The sequence below is a fragment of the Polistes dominula genome, unplaced genomic scaffold (genome assembly GCF_049000335.1).
Source record: "Polistes dominula isolate Pdom_NZ unplaced genomic scaffold, Pdom_raw_medaka contig_16, whole genome shotgun sequence".
In the NCBI taxonomy this organism is placed as follows: domain Eukaryota; kingdom Metazoa; phylum Arthropoda; class Insecta; order Hymenoptera; family Vespidae; genus Polistes; species Polistes dominula.
Window position 1 is genome coordinate 3,833,123 of NW_028301040.1, and position 21,693 is coordinate 3,854,815.

The following is a 21,693-nucleotide window of genomic DNA, read 5'->3' on the forward strand; positions in this document are numbered from 1 at the left end:
GAAACGGAAATATGTCAGAGAAAGAAATGTTTCTTTGATCATTCAGAAAGAAAACTACGTACCCGACGTACGATCGATTCATTCGAGTGTAATATTTGCATCGTTGCGTATTTTATATTCTTTATTCTTTCAATGATTTTCATATCTTGTACTTATCATTATTCATAAGAAAACATTATCATTGATATCATAATAATAATAATAATAATAATAATAATAATAATCTTTACTTTTGATGAATTTTATTTAAAAATCCTATTAAGGTAATTTTGCAGTTAAGATATTATAATTGTGGTATTTGATTTATATCAAACCGAGAGTAGATTTATAATATATTTTTTTATTATAATAATATTATAATAGTATAATATTTAATATAATATATTAAAATATATATATAAATAATAATAATATTAAATATATAATAAATAATATTATTAATATAATAATATAATAATATTACAGAGAGTAATAACTTAATAGAAATTTATATAATAAAATATTATATAAATAATAATTATTATAATAAATATATATATATTATATATATTATATATATTATATATATATAATATTATTATATATTATATATATATATATATATATATAATATTAAAATAAACTCTAATTATATACACTAAGATAATATATAATACTCTAATATAATAACATTTATAATAAAATTACTTTAAATATTTAAATATCCATTTATCATCTCACATTTTAAATTAAAATTTTTTAATAAATACGTATTTTTAATTATTAAACATTAAATAATTATCCTATTATTTAAATAATATTTTATGTCACGTAATCAAACAATTTTCCTAAGTTCAACTTTAAGAAAAATTAGGTTACTCACAATTCTAAAAATAATATACACATTTAAGTATTAAATATTAATAATATGTTAATAATAATAAGAATAATAATAATAATCATCATTATCATTATCATAATCATCATAATCATAATTATTTAATTGGATGAGATCTTGTAAGCGAGTCTTTTATCACGATTGAATCCCAGCTCAAACGAAAGGAAAGGAAACAGGAGAATGGGGGTGTGTGTGGGTTGAGAGAGGGTATAGAAAGGGGTTGAAGGGTGAAGAGGGGTTTGGGAAACGAGAAATGATGTAATCGATGCACAAGGGTAGAAACGTGGCCACGACATTTGGCCTTTTGCGTACTCCTACGATATGCTCACGAGTTCTCGAAAGAAAACCTTTACTCTCTCTCTCTCTCTCTCTCTCTCTCTCTCTTCTTTTTTCCCCTTTTTTCGTTCTTTCTTTTCTTCGTCCTTCGCTTCCATCTCCTTTTTCAACATGTAGTCGATGGAAGGTAAGTACTCGAAAGAAAAAGGCTCAAGCGAATCGAGTTAGCTAGGACGTGTCTGTCCTTGAGAGAATCGAAGTAAGTTTAAGGTTCAAAATGAGACTTATTTTCGAACTTTTTGTAAATGCGGTTGTTTTTTTTTTTTTTAATAGTACTTTGTAGATTTTACTATAGTTTCTTTCGTTCGGTTCTTTTTTCTCTCTGGCAACCTATTATTATAGTTCAAACGAAATTTTTATAATTCATTTTATGATTTGCAGTATAATTATTGTTTTAATATGTTATACTATTTCATAGATAATTATTAAAAAAATTTGTAAAAAGTATATTGTAGTTATAGATAGTACAAATGTAATTTGATAAATAATGTCTCCATTGATTTTTTTTTCCTCATTTTGTTTCCTGGCTTCCTATTATGGTTGGAGGGTTGGGGTAGAATAAAATTTAATTTGTCTTGCAAATTTATAATATTTCTGGATCACGGTATAATTATTAATTGTATCCTATTTCGTAGGTATTTATAAAGAAATGTCTAATGTAGTTTAAAACGGTAATAATTAGGTCAATAAATAATTTCTTTTCAGGTTTCTTTTTCTTTTTGTAGTTCAACCTAATATTCATTCCAATCTTTACGGTTGGAATAAAACCTAATTTATCTTGTAAATTTATTTCTTGATAATTGTATTATTATACACAATTTCATTTATATACATAAAATAATATAATATATATTTTATATATATTATTTTATTATTTATATTTATATATTTAATTTAATTTATATATATATATTATTACATATATATATTATATTATTATATATATATATATATTTTTTTTTTTTTAATATAAATTATATAAATATATAATACTAACTACTAACTACTAACTACTACTACTATATAAAAACACACCCCTATGATATTCCTATTTTTTTGTCTACAAATTTCATAACAAAGTTGACACAGAATAAAAATTAAAAAAATATTATTTATCTAAATGAAAATGTGACTTTATATTTAATGAATTTTAATTAACGATTACAATAAAAAAAAAAAAAAAAGATAAAAGAAAGAAAGAAAGAGATGATTTTTCTTCTAAATTGTTGAAGAAAACGACACAAAAGATGCAAGTGTAGGTTGGAACAGCATTGACTGTTTTTTTTTCAAGTAGTTTTCTTTATCCGTATTCCTAAAGAACAAGGAAAGGCTTCTCCTCGAAGATGCACTTTATCAAATCCCTGAAGAGTATACGTAGGTCAATAGAAAGAGATAGAGAGTGAGTGAGAGGGAGAGAGAGAGAAGTGGGTATCCCTTTCAATGCCAATATCAAGAACGCTTGACACGGATTTCAGGACACTGGCTGTGTGATTATCGAGTGCACTACATTCGTCGTGCTAGGTTCTTCAGTTTACACGATCAAGGTCACCCTTATCCTTCCATTCCCATCACATCTAATTTTGATATTTGCTTTGGTTGCTTTAATTAAAATTTATACGACGTTGTGTAGATTTCTCACGATTTCCAATAAAACTCTATGTTACTTTTCTTATTCTTACTTTATTTGTTTTTTTTTCTTTTTTGTCTGGTTTAGTTTTGTTTATTTTTGCATTTATTTTTCATAGTCTTAAGTAATAATTATTTATTCGTACGTGTAATTTATTTGGAAATTATGATGTAGCTATATATATGCATTTATATATATATATATATATATATATATAGTTTTAAGATTAATTAATATATATAAATAATAAAAAATATATAAATAATATAAAATATATCATTTTATATATAATAAAATTAATATAAAAATATATATTATTTTTTTTTTAAATAAAAACTTATTAATTTAAATTAATAATTAAATAATAAATAATAATTAAAAAAAAGTAATATTAATATATTTATATATATTATTTTTCTTTCTTACCCTTACTTTATTCTGTTACCGACAAAATGTTCTGATCAATTTTATTAAAAAAAAAAAAAAAAAAATGTGATTAAAAATACAAAAATATTTTTACACCACCTTTTCCTTTTTTTTTTTTCTTTTTAGGTCACATCACTTTGTCTCAATAAAAATGAATAATCCTATCATAAGAAGATAAGAATATCAAAAATAAAAATAAATATAAAAAGAAAAGATAAAATAGATTCGAGAGTAAAAGTTAAAATTCACGAATTATAAATGAATGACACGAAAATTCTCCAGTAGGATCCCGAGAAAATCATATTTCAAGCGTCTACCCGTATCATCTTTAACCCTCAAGGCCAGGCAATAAGTTTCTCCTCGTTTCATGAGATAACGTTTATCTGTCGCAGCAAGACAAAACTTCTTCCTCTCTCACTCTCACTCTCTCTCTCTCTCTCTCTCTCTCTCTCTCTCTCTCTCTCTCTTATTCTTTCTTTCCCTCTTTCTCTTTCCTGGTATTAGACTATGTGGCTTATCTCACACGATGTCTAACATCTAACATTTCCTTTTGCCAAATGAAAATAATTTGACTTTCTTCGATAAGAGAAAAAAATTACTTTTACGTGTATTATACCACCATCTTAAATGAAATTTTTTTTTTATTTCTATAATCATTTTTTCAAATCATTTTCTTTTTTTTTTCTCATCTTTCTTATTTTTCCAATTCAAACATTTTACTGGAAATATTTATCATCGATTTTTGTTAAATAAAAGTCCTTTCATACAATTTTTCATAAAGCAAAATTTTGAAAAATAGAGGAAAATAATTTTCTCTCTGAATTATCTCTCTCCCTCTCTCTCTCTCTCTCTCTCTCTCTGATTTCTTAATCCAAATTCTCTCTGAATTTTAATATTGGCATATTTTTCTGATCCTTTCAAAAATACCCAAACCCATTTAGAGGAGACCCTAGAACTCCACTATTCAATAGGAATACGAAAAATTTCTGTTGGTTTTTAAATTCAAATGAATTTGTATAGAGAAAAATGCAAGATCATCATTTTTAAATTCCCATAATCGGTTGAAGTTCTCTCATGGGTAAAGAATAGGATAGTAGGATGATATCAAATTAGATTATGTTCGTAAATAAACGTAGAATATTATAATAATCTAAACCATTATTATAATATATAATATATAATATTATAATACACAATTATAAAATAAGTATAAATATAAATAAAATAAATACAATATAATATTATATAAATAATAATTAATATTATAATATACAATTATAATATATTATAATAATCTAAACCAGTGGTCACCAAACTTTTTGACTTAGTGGACCAGTAAATTCATAATTTAAGTCCCGTTGACCACTAATAGGATTTTTTAAGTGTTAAATATATTTATAAAAAAAATTGTCATCTAAGAACACATAAAATGTACCTGATTAATAAAATAAAACTATTGGGTTTGCAAGAAAGTAATTTCAGTTTTCTAGTGTGAAATAAAACTCAATTGTTTCTATACAGAAAATGAACTTTAAATTAAATAATTAAAAAATTTTAACACACATTAACAAAAAAATAACGAAACAAACATAACGCTATTTAATGGTACAAGCCAAAATTACTTTCTTGCCAACCAATATAAATTGTTACCAAATTATAAAACCCTAGTAGCACAAAATATTGAAAAATATTGAATACATGTGTATTTAATATTAAAAAGAGATTAAATGTCTTTTCTGTGCTATTATTATTGTTATAAATTAAATTATGTTTCAATGCATCTTAAACAATAACTTAACATGATGAGTAAGTATATTCCACATTTTTCTGGAGACCAACGAAATTTTCTCATGGAACACCACTTTGGCAACCTTTGATCTAAACAAGGATAATTAAATTAAATAATATTGTCAACAAAGATTTTTAAATTAAATTTGAATTGAAATTACTCAATCAAAGGTAAAAATCTTTAAGAACGAATAAAAGTGTAAAAAGATAAAAAGGGTTGGGGAGGAAATGAAAAAGATAGAGAGAAAGAGAAAGAGAGAGAAAGAGGGGGGACAGGTGTACTGCAACTTTGAATTTGCATACCTGAAAAGAGAAGAGAGAGGGAAAGAGAGAGAAAGAGAGAGAGATGGAGAAACTTTCGAGTTCTCTTACTACTCGCTGACATGGCATAGCTTTCGAGAAAAGGAAACAATTTAAATGGAAATTCTTATCGCCATCCGTTTATATACTTTACATAATACGATATTATAAACGTTAAACGTAAAACTTATAACGCGAAAAATCTGATTTGTTTTCTTTCTACAAAAGATTTAAAGTCAACAGCAAACATTTCAAGCAATGGTCTTGAAATTGTGTGTTATACGAGAATTATGGGGTTTAGGGTATATAAGGTTCTGAATATCGGTGAACCATAAACCCATATAAAAATGTTGTGTTTATTAATAATTTTATAATTAAAAGAAAAAAAATGTGTACAATAAAATTGTTCCCAGATATATTTAATCTCGTATTTTGGTGGTAACTATTTTTGATATTGATTAACAAAAATGTTTAATCAAATGAAATAAAATAATTCGGATTATCTTCGAATAAAAAGAAAATATATATAAATATATATTGTTATTATATAGAAATAATTTCTCATGGGGATGCATAAATAGAAGTAAGCTTCAATTTATTGAACCATCACGTTTTGTCCCTCGAGTCGCTCAGGAGATAATCGTCCTTCCACTATAATTTAATGAGCCTAAATTACCCGAATTAGGTATAGATATAGAGACGGTAACATTAACGGATTAACCCATAAATAGAACGTTATGATATTATTGCATTACACGGTAATAGGTAAAAGAGAGAGAAAGAGAAAGAAACCGAAAGAGAGAGAGAGAGAGAGGAGTACAGGTTCAAGAACAAATTACCATTGCGATTAAAATAAAAACACAATGTGAGATCCAATATACTCGTGTAGATATGATTTGTAGTCACTTTAAATCATTCAATGGAAGAATGAATTGTTATTTCATTGCCATTTCTCTATTAGACTGTTCATATTACTATTATATATTACATTACTAATAGACGTATGTGTGAATATTTATCTAATAATTTATGCTTATTGTTGAAATTAGAAATAAATGTCATAGGGATAACAAATAAATTATTAATGCTCTAATATCTTCATATTATTTATTTTAAATTAAAATGATCAAAGATTTCAGAAAAAAAAACTTATGAAAATAACAATTTATAAATATTCTTCTAGAAAAAGAAAAAGATTTCTATCTTACCGACGAGACACCCTCTAGTAATTTAGGGAATTTAAAAAAAAAAAATCTTTTTTTTTTCTTGTATATCTCACTTCTTTTTCGTCGTTTATTTTTTTTTTGTCAACTGGCAAAAAGTTTTGATCTCGACAAAAGATTAGCTTGATGCAGGGCCAAGCATAGAAAAGCAAATCCGGATAGGGTTTAAACCTTCCTAAACGATCATTCCGTGTCAGAACGGAACCCAATCCGCAAACAGTGGCTCAACGATGATCGATAGTGGGTGCAAACAATGCTTGTCAAAAAAAAAATCTTCTTTTTTTTTTCTTTTTTCTTTCTGCTTTGCTATCTTCCTTTCTTTCTTTATTTCTGGCTCGGAGATTTGCACGTATCACTGCAGTACTATATATATGTATATGCATGTAACTATATGTATAATGGTGGTTTGTTTCGGACTATCCTCCTAGGCCTCTACTGCATTGTCTTCAAATCCCAGTTTCCTCTTTTATTTTTTATTTTTTTTTGTTTTAAATCTACTCCCCTTCCACAATTCTCTTTCTATTTAACCAGCAACGAATTTGGCTTTGATAATATCACGAACAGAATTTCAATGCAATTTTTGTTTTTACTTTATTCTTTTCTTTCCCCCCTAGGATTATCCATTTTTATTTGTATTATTTAAGAAGTTTCATAATTGAAAGAAATACTTTTTAGCTCTTACTAATTCATTGTTTCTAAATATTCATATTTAAGTGTGTGTGTGAGGAAATTGTTATTATATCTATTTACCAATATTATTTTATTATTTTGTAATAATATTTTATAATTAAATAATTGGTAAATAAAAAATAATTATTTTATATATTAAAAATTCATATCTATTCTTTTATAAACAATATATATACTTTTACGAAATGATTTGTAGTTAATTGTGTAGGTTATGTCTTTCGAAAGACCACCATCTTGTTTTTGGTAATGGCTATCATTTTTTCTAATGGTCTAGTAACTTTTTAGTAATCCTATCTTATAATATAATCGATATGTTTATTTATGCATTAATATAAATAATTTAAATCATTTGAATTAATGGTGTAACTACAAAAAAACAATATTTTAAACTTTTATTTTTTTACTTTTAATCGATCAATCGAATTTTTGCAATCTGGTTCGGACTTCCCTTTGATTTTTTTCTTCATTCTTATCTTTTTTTTGTTTTTTTGTTTGGCGTGTAAAACTTCATCGAGCCTCGAGTAAAAATTGCCCGATAGATGCCGCAGACAATCTACATGAACTTTTTGAACTTCGTGAACTTTGTGGCGGGTTTTAAAATGGGGGTGGAAGAGGTGGAAGGGAGGATAGTGCTTAGAGAAAAAGTACGCAAAAGTTCCTTTCTATCTTTCTATCCGATTTTTTTCCACCTCTCTTTTTCTTATTCTTCACTTTTTGATCTCGTCGAAAAATAACCGCATAATAACCTCATTCTAAAGAATAAATGCAAAAATTATAACACGAAAATTTCAATGTTCGCACGAATTTTGATTTCGTTATAATTCGCTTATGTTAAGACTAGATTCTCGTGTCGAATCTCGTTGATATCATATTTTAAATTGACTTTTTCTTTTTGTGGTTGATCAACCTGCTACAGAAAATAGAGAGAATATTTTCAGTGCAAAAATATTGGATTTTTTCAGACAAAATTTCGTCCATTCCATCTTCCATCTTCTTTTCTGTATTTGCTGAACAAACAAATTTTTCTATTATTTGTTTAATTTTCTTTTCTTTGAAATATTCAAACACCACAGAAATACATCTACACACACCGAATAAATGATTGACTATAATTAAATGATTAAAAAATCATACTTTAAATAACATATTTTACTTTACAATAAATAATAAAAAGTGGCTGTTTTTTTTTTTTTTTTAATAATTTGTGATTTTTGTTTGTAGGAATTTCAAGAATGTGAACAACTAAACTTAACGCAAATGCCCAACAAGGCACGGCCTCGTCGTGAGTGGTCTACCCTGTCCCCCATAGATGTCTTGTAAGTATAATATTTATAAACAATTCGTTAATACTTAAAAATCAATGACATTTTAATCACCAATATGTGATCACCCTACGTTATCAATTAATTTGTTCATACACATTTTTCATTAACAGTTGGCATTTTGTCTTTTTACCTTTTTTTAATTTATCGATAAAAACAAATCCTCAAAAGTTCACAGATAGATCAAAAGTTACTAGGTAATTTGAATGGTAAATTAAACTTATATTTCGAAATTATTTTCCACATTATAAACAAAATTCTCTAACCTTTCAGTTTTGTCATCGAAAAAATACAATTAACCTAAAAAGTTTCACGAAAAGATAGATTGATTTTTATAATCGTCTAGGAGGACCTTTTGGCTTTTCCATTCTTTATATAAAATCAAAAGGAAAAAAAAATACAATAACAAAAAAAAAAAATATATATATATATATATATATGTATATTATTTTCATGGACGGAAAGAAAAAATAAAAAAAACGTTTGGTTGGACGAAGCGGGCGTTAATTGCTTTGTTTGCCAGCTATAACTTTATACTTCTTTCAAAGGACCCTCTGAACCCGTTATACCAATATACATGTATGTACACACACGTGTGCATACATGTATCTACACAATGTAGGGGACAATGGCTAGTCGGATTCGGGAAGGAATTATTGAAAGGACGTTTCTTTGACTTCTCTCTCTCTCTCTCTCTCTCTCACACACGCTTTTATTTTTTTTTGTTTTTATTTTCATTTTTTTTTAGTCCCCTCAGTCGCCAAACCCCAAGCTCAAATTGTTTATTAAAATCCGTCTAGCGTGATCCGAACGCAGCGAATAAAATCGAATCCTATTGCACTCGCGAATTGCCAGTAACAGAGATACATTCTGTGTTTAAATTAATAAAATAAAGTGCGGTGTGAAAAACGCTTCCTATTACACAGCAACATTCAAATCTAAGCGTTAAGCGTGTCCACACACACGCATGTTCGATCTAAAAAAAAAATAACATTTTTCTTTGTTTTTCTCAGTATATATTTTATTTCCATTCGATAATAGTTCTCTAACAAATATCGTTACAACGTTAACAACTCGTATTCGTTTGCTGTAATAATTGTTTGATCAATAAACTGAATGTTTTATATATAATGAAGTTCGATTTTTAGGTTAGCTTTTTTTTACTATTATTATTATTATTATTTTAAATTAATTTTGTTTTATTTGAATTTTACGATCCGTATATGGGTCGAGCTAGTAACGAAAAGATTAATAACCATTTAAAAGGGTTAATAACCATAACCTATAAGCTTCAAAATAATAATTACGAAATTGGTAATATTATGTGAACTGTAATAATTATATTATTATATTTTTATTCATTTATTAATAATATTATGATTATTAAAATTAATTATAAATGTTAAAACAAAAAATTGAGTGGCAACCATTTAAAAGGGCTAATAACCATAACCTATATGCTTTCAAATAATAATTACGAAATTGGTAATATTATTTGAACGGTAAAAATTATATTATATTATATTTTTATTCATTTATTAATATTATTATGATTATTAAAATTAATTATAAGTGTTTAAAAAAATTGAATGGTAAAATTATGTATGAATAAGAATGAAGGTAACGTTAGTTATGCGATCGAGACGATGGTGGTTACTATCGTAAAAGTAGACTCGAAGAAGCTCTAAAACCGAGATATCTACGAGTAATGGACTAATTAAAGTTTCCGCGTCGGTCCTTCTGATGAGAAAATCGCTGCTTTCCGCGTCGAGATCCTAATTGAACTAGTTCGCGAGATAAGGCCTTCAATTTTAACAGAACCCAACATGGCGAGGAGTCACGAAACTACTCGACAAAATCGGCTACAGTTAACGGACATAAAGAGCTTTCGGCTACTATGTTCGAGACTTACGTGTACCTCAACAATTGTATCCCGAAAAAAATCTATAATAGTTTTCCTCTCACTCTCTCGATTATGTTCAATTGAGTTTTTGATAACATTTTTTTTTTCTTTCGAAGTTAATTTTCTTTCTCAAATGTTACTTTTTCGGTTTAATATAAATCAAAAGTTTCAAGTGGGTCAGTGAAAATAAGCAATCTCAAATTGTAATTGGGTTTAAAATTGTATTTAAATACTTATAAAATATTATACGAAATCATAATATTATTATAATAAAATAGTTGTTTGATATAAAACAATTTTGGAGGTTAGTTATAACGTAATATTACGACGCCATCTTGTAATAATTCGTAATTCATCGTAATGGATTATCAATTCTTTTCTAATCAAGACTTTTTAACTTACATTTTTTTTAAATCAAAAAATACCACCAAAAATTTTGATTTATCCTAATTCGTATTTCAATAATTTCGAGTTCATAAAATTATTAATAATTAATATATTAATAATTAAAATATTCATAAAACGAATATGAATGAATGAAAAAGAATGAATTTAAGATAAAAGTTTAGAAGTTTGTTTTGCTTTTTGAAATTGTAATTTGACGATATAAAATACATAAAATACATACACACACATAAATGCATACATACATAGATGTAATACGGTCGATGCATCTCCAAAGAGGAATCTCGACGAAGCGAATAAATATTTGGCAACGCGCCGAAAGCCGCACGGATGGCTCGACTTTGGTCGTCAGAATCAACTGAATCGAAACCAACGACCAAAGCCGCTCTGCGGTTTTTCAACGCTACTTGTTTCACGGCCGATTCGTTGTACTATCTTTCATAGGAACTTTAGATTGAATATAATCGTTATCACGACTAACAACGTTCCAAATCGTTAAATTCAATTCTTCCGAGACGTTCCCTTTTAAAACGATCGCTTTATCTCCAATTGGAAAACAAAAAAAATATCGAAATTCTATCATACGTTTTGTTATTTAACGCGTAACTTGTCACGTGGTGTACCATTTTGATGAAACACACTGAAAACTCGTGTCCTACAACGTCAAATGATTTTTGATATTTCCATTAAAAGATACAAAAGTATCTATAACTGTAAATATCATAAAAACCCATAAAACTTTCAATTTTTTATCCATGTAATTTAAAGATATTATTAAATATAAAGTATCAATTATTAATTAAACAAAATACAGTAGGAAACATTGATCGTTGATGTAATAAAAAAAACTATGAAATATTTCCTATACGAAATTTTTGAAAAATATTTTTAAAAACAAATAATACGATTGTAAAATATTAATTATCTAAAAAAAGAAAAAAAAATTCACAACGAAAATTTGTAATCCTCAACATTTTAAGTGGATTACCAAAACATGTAAGTAAATACAATCTCCTGAATAGAAACTCTCTTCTAACGTTCACGAACTATCATCGCCACAGGCATGTCAATATTAGCATAAAATGAACATTAAAACGTAAAAGGAGTAAAAGAAAAAAATTAAAGAAAATTTAAAAAAAAAAAAAAAGAAAGAAACGTATTAAATAATTTTTGATTAAAAAATTAGCCAGCGTCGATTTTCATTCATCGTAATACTTTAAGTGGACCACTTTGTAGGGGTATAGTAGAAATACGTGTATGGTTTTACGTATACAGAATAGGAAATGGTACAAAATAGCTACTACAACGTGTACCCGGAGAGAAAAAAAAAATAATAATAATAATAATAAAAATAAAAATAAAAATAATAATGATAATAAAAAAAAAGGGAGAAGAGAATGGGAAAGAAAGAAAAGGGGAAGAGATGGTGAAGAGATGGTGAAGAGAAGTGTGATAAAGGAGGAGAGGGGGATGAGAACAACGTTTTACATGAGATCGTCTGAACCAGAGTGGCACGTAATGTCCACTGCATTATTTATGGAAGTAGTAGCTTTACCCTCGATAAGGTATCGCCTGTTCTGGCTTTATACACGTTATATAAGAAATCGATCGCGACACAAGTCCTCCCCCAACGACCCTTCACCCTCTCTTTCTCTCTCTCTCTCTCTCTCGCTCTCTCTCTCTCTGAAACCCCATCTTGGCGACATCGAGAACACTCTACATCATCCGCTTTGACTCTGCTCGTTTTCACAAGTTCGTTAACTATTCTCAACTTGAAAGCTATCCATCCAAGCTTTAAGAAGAGGGTGCAAGAGAGAAAGAGGAGAGAAATAAAAGAAGAAGAAAACTTTTCTTTCTATTTATTTTTATTATTTTTATTATCTCTTTTTTTTGTATTTTTCTTTTTACTTTCTTCTATTTTTCTATAATAAATTTTATAACTCCTAACCTTTTTTTTTTTCTTTTCTTATTCAGTTGCCGCTTTTCATTTTTATCGGATACACCAGATCGTTCACTTTAAACGCTTTTACTTCGCATAACTTTTTGTTTACCAATTTTTATTTGAATTGTTTTCTTTCTTTCTTGTTTTGTATTTTATGCAATAATAAAACAAACGAATCTTGGTTTCGCGAGATAAGGTTTTACGGATATGTATTTTATTGGAATATCGAGGAAAAAAAGGATAGTGAGAGGAATTGGAAAAATATCTTAAGAAAGTTTGCAAAAATCTGTGAAGATTAATCTTTCCATTTCAAAGATGAATATAACCAATGGGAAGATGTAAGAGAGAGAAAAGTAAAAGGAAATAACAAGATTTTGCTGATAATAAGATCATTCCGATAAATGGAAATGATAGCATTAGACAAATTCAAAAGCCGTGATACCTTATTTACTTCTCCCTTATATACGTATGGATATTTTCTTAGATTGATGAAACGAATCTACGTTCTTCTTCTTCTTCTTCTTCTTCTTCTTCTTCTTCTTCTTCTTCTTCTTCTTCTTCTTCTTCTTCTTTTTTCTTCTTCTTCTTCTTCTTCTTCTTCTTCTTCTTCCTAGTGATTTCTATGATACTAGAAAGATAAAGTGAGTGAATAATTCTTAACAAATATTTAGTTTACTAAAACAGTGTAACTAATAGAAAGAGAAAGAGTAAGAAAATAAAAGAAAGAAGGAAAGAAAGAGAAAGAGAAATTGCACATAAAATAATTTATATTAAATTCTTATGTGTTTATAGTAAATACATATATATGTGTGTGTTTATTTATATTAAATTCGTCAGATAAAGAGAGTGAGAAAGTTTAAGAGAAATAGAAAGAGAAATTGTATGAATTAATTTATAGTAATGTACATATGTGCATAGTAAATACACACAGACATATTAATACAGGCACGCGCGTTTGTGTGTATACGTGAGTATGCATTCGTATTAGGAATTTGTACGTGTAAATCCCTTCGGTTCCCTTAGTCGAGAAATGTAGGTACTCTGTTAATGTTACATTTAGAGTAAACCCTGAGGCTGATGTACAATGTGTCGAGAAGGAGAGACAGAGAAAGAGAGAGAGAGAGAGAGAGAGAGAGAGAGAAAGAGATTCTAAGGTAATTATACCGAATACCTAATGATTCTATCTCTATAGCAGATATTCGTGTTTATTTTTTATATTTTCTTTTTGAAATATTGGGTTGTACCGAAAATTCGTGCCGATTTTCTATAGATGGCATTAAAGTTCTTTTGCTAAAAAAAAAACCTGAAAAGTTCTGGAAGCACGAAATTCTAAAATTATTATATTATTATATTAATTTTATAATTATATATATAGTTATATTTATTATGTAATAAATATATAATAAACAAAAAAAAACTTAATTGGTTTGTATCTTCCATCTTCCTTCAAAATCGGCACGAACTTTCAGGATAACCAAATATTTAAAAATGTGATGAAATTTAATAATTAAATTTATCCAAAGTTTCGTAAGAAATTGAAGTCAATAAAATATGTTTAATAATGGAAAATAAAACATCGATCAATCAACTACTCTGTTTGCGTTCTTCCTTTTAGTTACAGAATACATCGCATGCTGCTATGCATGTTATGATTTATCGGTTGTGCAAAAGAGAATGAGAGAGAAAGAGAGAGGAAGTGTAAAGAGTGAAAAAATTTTATGACGTTGCAAAAGAAGAACGGCCATTTTATCGCTTATCTTTCGCGTATCTATCTCTCTGTCTCTCGTTGGATGTATCATGGTATATAAAAATAAACGTTTCACTTTCATCGACAGGGTTACGAGGTGCAAACGAATAGCTTGATAATCTTTTTACTAGACTATCTTTCTAATTACCATTTTGTTCTTATCTTTTCTTTCTTTATTATTATTCAATTGTCGTGATAAAAGGTGCTTTGTGTATATAAACATGAAGGATTTCTGGTTTATAATACAAGAGTAAGTTGTCAGTAGTGATAAAAAAAATGAAGAACCACTTTATTCTTTATTTTATAAACAAATTTTTTGTATGCCCAACAAAAGTTTTCTTTTTTTTATATAATTTTTCATGATAAAAGTACAACAATCAATCTTAATTAATTTTAAAAAGAATGTTTATAATATTATCATTAATATCGTTGATTTAAAAATGGAAAATTTTGAGGTTAGAGTTGTAACACGTGAAGTTGGTTTTTAAGTCGAGTAATGATGACAAAATGAACGACAAAGGCACGAAATAATAAAAAAAGAAGGGGAAAAAAAGGGAGTAAAAGTCGGATGAAGATGGCTGGCTTCTAACGGAAATAATCCATCGACGATAATCTCATGATCGTAATACGATCGTTTATCTAATCAAAGATAAATGGGCTGCCCGGAAATATATTAGCCAAAATGTGATTCTTTACGGCTCGGCTGTCTTCTTAATCGAAATCATCGATCTTAATAAAACGATCGCTACGAAGGGTCTTCTTTTTTAATAAATATCTTTTTCTTTTTATCCTGCACGTGTATTATCTACATTTTCTCTATCTCGTTACGTATTTATTACTTTATAATTGGCTAAAATAATAGAAATGTTCGGCTAATTTGACTTTTGTTAGCTCTGCCATTTTTAATTTAATTCAATGCTTCAAATGTTACTTTTTAAATATTAATAATACTATGATGTATCAAAAAGATAACAATAGATGATGTTTGTTAGTTCCATCATATTGAATTCTCGTTCATTATTAAAATATTCATAATAATAATAATAATAATAATAATAGAATAACGAACATTTATACACCATAAATTGTAAGATAAGATAGAACTCATGATTATGAGTTCCAATTATTAATCTCAACTATTATTGTTTTTCTAATATACTAACGCGTATTTAGAAGATCTCGTGTCAGTATTTTTGAAAGATCATACGGGTAGATACTATACTCTTCTTGATTTATCGTTTAGTACGACCGATAATACAGTGATTTTCAAAGGCTCGTTACCGACACGTTGCATTTTCCTCGCCGATTATCATCATTTTTTCTGTTTTTCTTTTTTTTCTACAAACGTACTACCCTACAACATCCCCTTGAACTCTTGTATGTATTTAAAGTGGCATGCGATTAGCGTGTCGTGCAAATTCAATGTACAATGTACTTTCCATCGTTCGTTTTCCACGTGTAACATATACATACTAATACCTAAGTTATATGTGTATGCTCGCTGGAGTTACATTCGCAAACGGATGATACGATATAATTCTGCTTACACGCGATACTAACGAGCTAGGGACGAAGCTAGTGAATAGAGATAATAGTGAATAAGAGTAACCACAATGTTCGCATCAACCTATTAGAGCGTGCTGTGTGACACGCTTTAATGCTTATCATTGAACATGTGTCTTGGTTTAGCTAAAACAATTATCTCTATCTACTTCATACTCATACACATCATTTTCTCATATATATATGTTGCAACTTAAGGCTGTTGATAAAGTAAAGATGGTTGGGAGATCTTTACAGGTTGCCGAAACGCACGGACGTGTCGGCAACATAGAACACAATAGTAACACGATAGAATAAACGATTATTATTCTTACATTTATTTACCCATATTCTAATTTATGTTGCACATATTATTATTTTCATTCTAAATCCTGATATATTCTAATAAATAAAATTACATCTCAAAGAAAGATCATTTAACTTCTGAATAGTATGAACGATAATTGATTTTGTTGTTGTTTATTATTAGAATAGATAATAATATAGATAATGTTTGTTTCAGGTGGATGCCCCGCTCCGCCATGAGGCCGGCCGAGGGCGACACGTCGGACTGCATACTCGTGGTCGGTATTTCAAGGCCAAAGATGGCCGCGGCATTCCTCACGGTCGCCCTATTATCCCTCTTCCTAACCTTCCACGTGCTCTATGACAGCGCCGTGTACAGTTTACATGCTGCTTCAGCCGTCGAAGGACGTGCGATTGAATTGGTAACCCAGGTTCGTGCAACACCACCACTTTTGTTCTCCAGTAAGGTCCATTATACACGTACGAGTCGTCACCTACCTCAAGCGATCATTATTGGTGTAAGGAAATGCGGCACCAGGGCACTCCTCGAGATGCTTTTCCTACATCCGCAAATACAGAAAGCATCAGGAGAAGTACATTTCTTTGATCGTGACGATAATTATGGGAAAGGACTCGAATGGTACCGTAGGAAAATGCCATATTCCGTTAGAGGTCAAATTACCATCGAGAAGAGTCCAAGTTATTTCGTTACACCTGAGGTAAGTCGATATAAATTGTTAGAGCTATTATTTATTAAAAGTTATATCAAGTGTTTTACATTTTCTAACAAGATTTCGTCTGATATACTTTCTCTTTTCATTCGTTTTATTTGTATCTTTCAAAAGAATATCCTATATTCGTTTAACAAGTACAATGTTTCTTGTCAACCCTACTACATTACCTTCTACATCCCAAAGGGAATAATAGTTCTCCACCAACATCATTGGATTCTCCTTCTAGTAGCAGCAGGTTTGGTAACACTTCTTCTTCCTCCTGTCGTCCTTGTGTTCTCAGGTACCAGAGAGAATACGAGCAATGAACGCCAGCGTGAAGTTATTATTGATTGTGAGGGAGCCCGTTACCAGAGCCATATCAGATTACACGCAGTTACGTATTCATGCTGCTACAGCTTCGACCTTGACTAGCAGCAACAACATCAACAGCAATGGCACATCGTCATCACGTAGTAGCAACGTTATTAATAATCAACAATCTCAGCAAGTTCAAGCTACGCGTAGCTTCGAGGAACTGGTGATACGTCCTGATGGTACCATCAACGAATCCTACAGGCCAGTCGCCATTTCTCTCTATCACACGTTCATGCATCGTTGGTTAGAGGTATTTTCAAGAGAACAAATTCTCATTGTTAATGGGGATCAATTGATCGAAGATCCCGTACCGCAATTAAGAAAAATCGAGAACTTTCTAGGGTTAGAGCCAAGAATAGGAAGGCACAATTTTTACTTCAATCACACTAAAGGCTTTTATTGTCTACGCAATGAAACCTCAGAAAAATGTTTAAGAGAAAGCAAAGGTCGTAAACATCCAAGAGTTAGTCCAGTTGTTGTCACCAAACTCAGAAGGTTCTTCAACGAACATAATCAGCGATTTTATGAACTGGTTGGCGAGGATCTCGGCTGGCCCGAGGAATAGCCATCATAGATATTTCGATGAACGTTCGTTCTTGATGATCTACGTCTTCACTCCCTCTCTTCTTTTTCATTTTTTTTATACTAGTTCTGAGATTATCATCAAACTCAAAGATAGAGAAAATAACATCGTTCATATACCCAATTAATCTTAGTCGACTGATTATAATCAAATCCGCATCATCTACTTGCGACAATACAATGACTATCCTTACGTATTTTCACATTCTCTACCTCGTTTAATCAAAGAAAAGAAAACGCGCGCCATTGGAGCTTCGGATAACGTGTCAAAAGAAAACTTAGACGTCCTTTAATCGATCTAAAATAAACTCGCAGGCGAGAATCTCGAATTGAAAGTTACAAGAAGTTATTGAACGTTGATTGTACTATAATTCGTTCGATAGAAATTCCTACAAGAAGATGGGACTGTGTAACGTGATATAGTCACGTGATATTGTCACGTGACAGTACTGACCACGTGACTTGGACGCCATGACAGCGTCCATCGTTCATTCTTCCAAAACTTGACTCTAATGTCATGTCACGTGGCTAGCTAGGGAATTTTTTTTGTTTATTAATTAAAAAAAATAGAAAGAGAGAGAGAGAGAAAGACACGTAATTTTGATCAAGAACGAACGTTGGATCAGGATATATACTTCCATGATTCTTTAAAATTGGTGGTATCAACAAAAATACGGTGCTAATGTACTACTTCCTACAATTATCCTTCGATTTGTTTATACTTCCGTACAGAAGTATAAATAATTGCGTGTATATCGAAGGTTCAAATATTCGTTTCGATTCAGAGACTTTTTATAATTACCCTTTCTTCGATCGTTTATAATTAAAAACTATATTCGAATCGATTTAATAATTAAAAACAAATTATTACTACAAAAAAAAAATCAATTGATTTAGCAAATTCTAATGCTAAAATTAAATTAGTTAATCATTTGAGATTACGAACAAAAAGTTGCAATAATTAAATTCGAATGGAAAAAGTATTTTCAATGCAACCTAAAAATGTTGAAAATAGAACGACATCCAATGATCACGTCTTCTTTCACACATTTTCCAACCCTTTCTTTCTCTTTTCTTTTTCTTTTTTTCTTGTATACATGTAAATATGTATATATGTATCCTCTGAATCGAGAACAATATGGCGATCGGCGATATATACCTTACGTACATAATATAAGCTGTTGCACGTTGCTTCGGCTCGAGAATCGATTTTTTCCATGCAAGAGAAGCAACGATCCATCGATATGCGCTCTGTTACATACTCGTTTTATTCTCAAGTGACTGCCCACATTAACGGGTTAAACAGGAATAAGAGAAATATTTCAGAAAAAGAGAAAAATAAAAAATACAACAAAATACAATGGGAAGATGAAGAGACTAAATACAACAAAATACACGCAACACATTATTACGAACAAAATTCGTGACACACACGCGCACACAAAACTTATAAGCATAAAGAGGATTGTTTGAAAAGTTCGTGACAATTTTTTAATGAAAATATTACAAACAACATTTTTTCTATTCCGATATATATATTTAAAAATATATTTGTTCGGAAATGATGACAGTGGACTGAGTCAGAAAAATTGAAAACATAAACTTTATAGTTTATTTTATTTATAATTATAAATAATTATAAAATATATTTGAAAAAAAAATGAATTTTATGATTTATTTTATATTCAAATGACTTATATTATTAAATTATTCATAAAATAAATGTGCATAATTTTTTGACTTATAATTGAGCCACTTATTTTACTTCAAATTGAAAAAAAAAACAATACTCTATTTATTTTACATATGTTTAAAACACTTCGGAAATATAATTTATGCGATTCAAAACATCCAACATATAATATTTTTAATCAGTTTATTGATTCTTCATCAGAATTCTTTACCCTTTTTAATATTACGTCTTCTAATAATTTTGTATATACAAAATCTTCTTGTGTCATTTTATTTACTAGAAAATATTATCATATTTACTCGGAATATAAGCAACTTCAAATGCTTTATTGATACACAACATGAAGTTGTACAATAACCACGTGTAACCGGAAAATAATACTTGGCAAATGGAGTTAGGCCAATTTCAAAATAAATGACTCAATTAAGCCATTATCATAATTATCCATACAATATTATATCGAATATATAAAAAAAAAATAATAATAATAAATCGTCATGAACTTTTCATTCAACTCGAATACGCATAAACGTACATTATACGTACACGAAGTAACAGTAACGCCGGCCAAAATAAACTAGAGATACGGGGTAGGGGAAGATAGGATATAGAGGGACGAAAGGGGAGGTTAATTGAGTAAATAAGAACAAAAAAGTATATATAATATATATAGGTATATATAAATAAATAAATGATAAGAAAGGAGTATAGTAGGGTTAAGAGAAAAAGAAGAATAAGATCGTGATTGGGGAAAGGGGTGGGGGTTAGATAATTGGGTGGGAATAGTATCAAAGCATAAGAAATATAGGAATAAAAAAAATGGGATGCATGTATCTCTCAGCCCCGTGTCAGCCCTGTGGATCACATTGGTCCGTGAGTTAAGGAAACGGGTGGGTGGGAAAACGATGTGGGTTGGGGGTGGGGAAACAAAAAAACAGCGATCGAAGAAGAACATATCAGTAGGTTAAATCTAGTCAGAAATATTACATATACATATATATATATATATATAAGGAAAGATTTAATATTTTTATAATCCACATTGGAAGTTGTTATATCGTGTCGTTAAGATTATCGTATTTCACAAAATGGCCGCCATACCATCATGCCGAGTCCCGTTTCGAATGCGGAACGAACAACCGTAACAACAAGAATAAAAAAAGGGGGATTTAAATTGGAAAGCATTTTTTTATTTTTTTCTTTGACTTGTGTTGTTTGTTTTTTCTTTTTTTTTTTCTTTCTTTCTTTCTTTTTACGTCAGAACGATCATTTCGTTTTTCGATCAATCACGAATAAGAGCACTCAAAAATCCGATGTAAATCTTCGTAGAAAAGAAGATGCCGTCGATGTGTTTTCGTTCAAATCGATGAAGAAGCTTATATCGGATATCTTCATGCAGGAGAGAAAAAGAGAAAAACGAAGAGAGAGAGAGAGAGAGAGAGTGGTAGGTGGAAGGGATTTGTAGGATGAGAAAGAAAGAGAGAGAGAGAGAAACGATTCTTATAGTCTGACATGCGAGATTGGAGCAAAAGGATATAGATAAAAAGAGAGAGAGAAAAGAAGAATGCTGACGATCCTTCTGGAAAAAAGTACGGGGATGGGTCCGTACATCACCAAGAAAGCGAGAATAAAACCAACCAAGATAAAGTTGACCATTCGTCTTTTTAAAAAAGCCCGCGTCTCGATTTCCGAAGCCCGGCAAATCCGAAACCGATTTCTACAACGTACAATAGTATCGCAGATCTTTTTACTTTTTCACGAATATTTATTTCTTTTTATACTTTCTCTCTCTCATACACACATACACACACACATACGCACACTCTCTCTGTCTTTCTCTTTTTTATTTTAATATACATTTTCTTTTTTTTTTTTTTACTTTGTAACAAACTTCAG

The 21,693-nt window shown here is 29.3% G+C and overlaps 1 protein-coding gene across 6 annotated transcripts in view; it reads left to right on the plus strand.

Moving 5' to 3' along the window:
• The window catches only part of Hs3st-A (Heparan sulfate 3-O sulfotransferase-A), a 69,996-nt gene extending 51,697 nt beyond the window's left edge, over positions 1 to 18,299 (plus strand). For all 6 annotated transcript variants that reach the window (XM_089174664.1, XM_089174662.1, XM_015318004.2 and 3 more), the window contains 3 exons: positions 8,489 to 8,583; positions 16,652 to 17,153; positions 17,449 to 18,299. In XM_089174664.1, the coding sequence (XP_089030790.1) occupies positions 8,525 to 8,583; positions 16,652 to 17,153; positions 17,449 to 18,087 (1,200 nt within the window). In that variant the 5' untranslated portion in view covers positions 8,489 to 8,524 and the 3' untranslated portion in view covers positions 18,088 to 18,299. The remainder of the gene's footprint in view (positions 1 to 8,488; positions 8,584 to 16,651; positions 17,154 to 17,448) is intronic.
• The last annotated feature ends 3,394 nt before the right edge of the window (positions 18,300 to 21,693 follow it).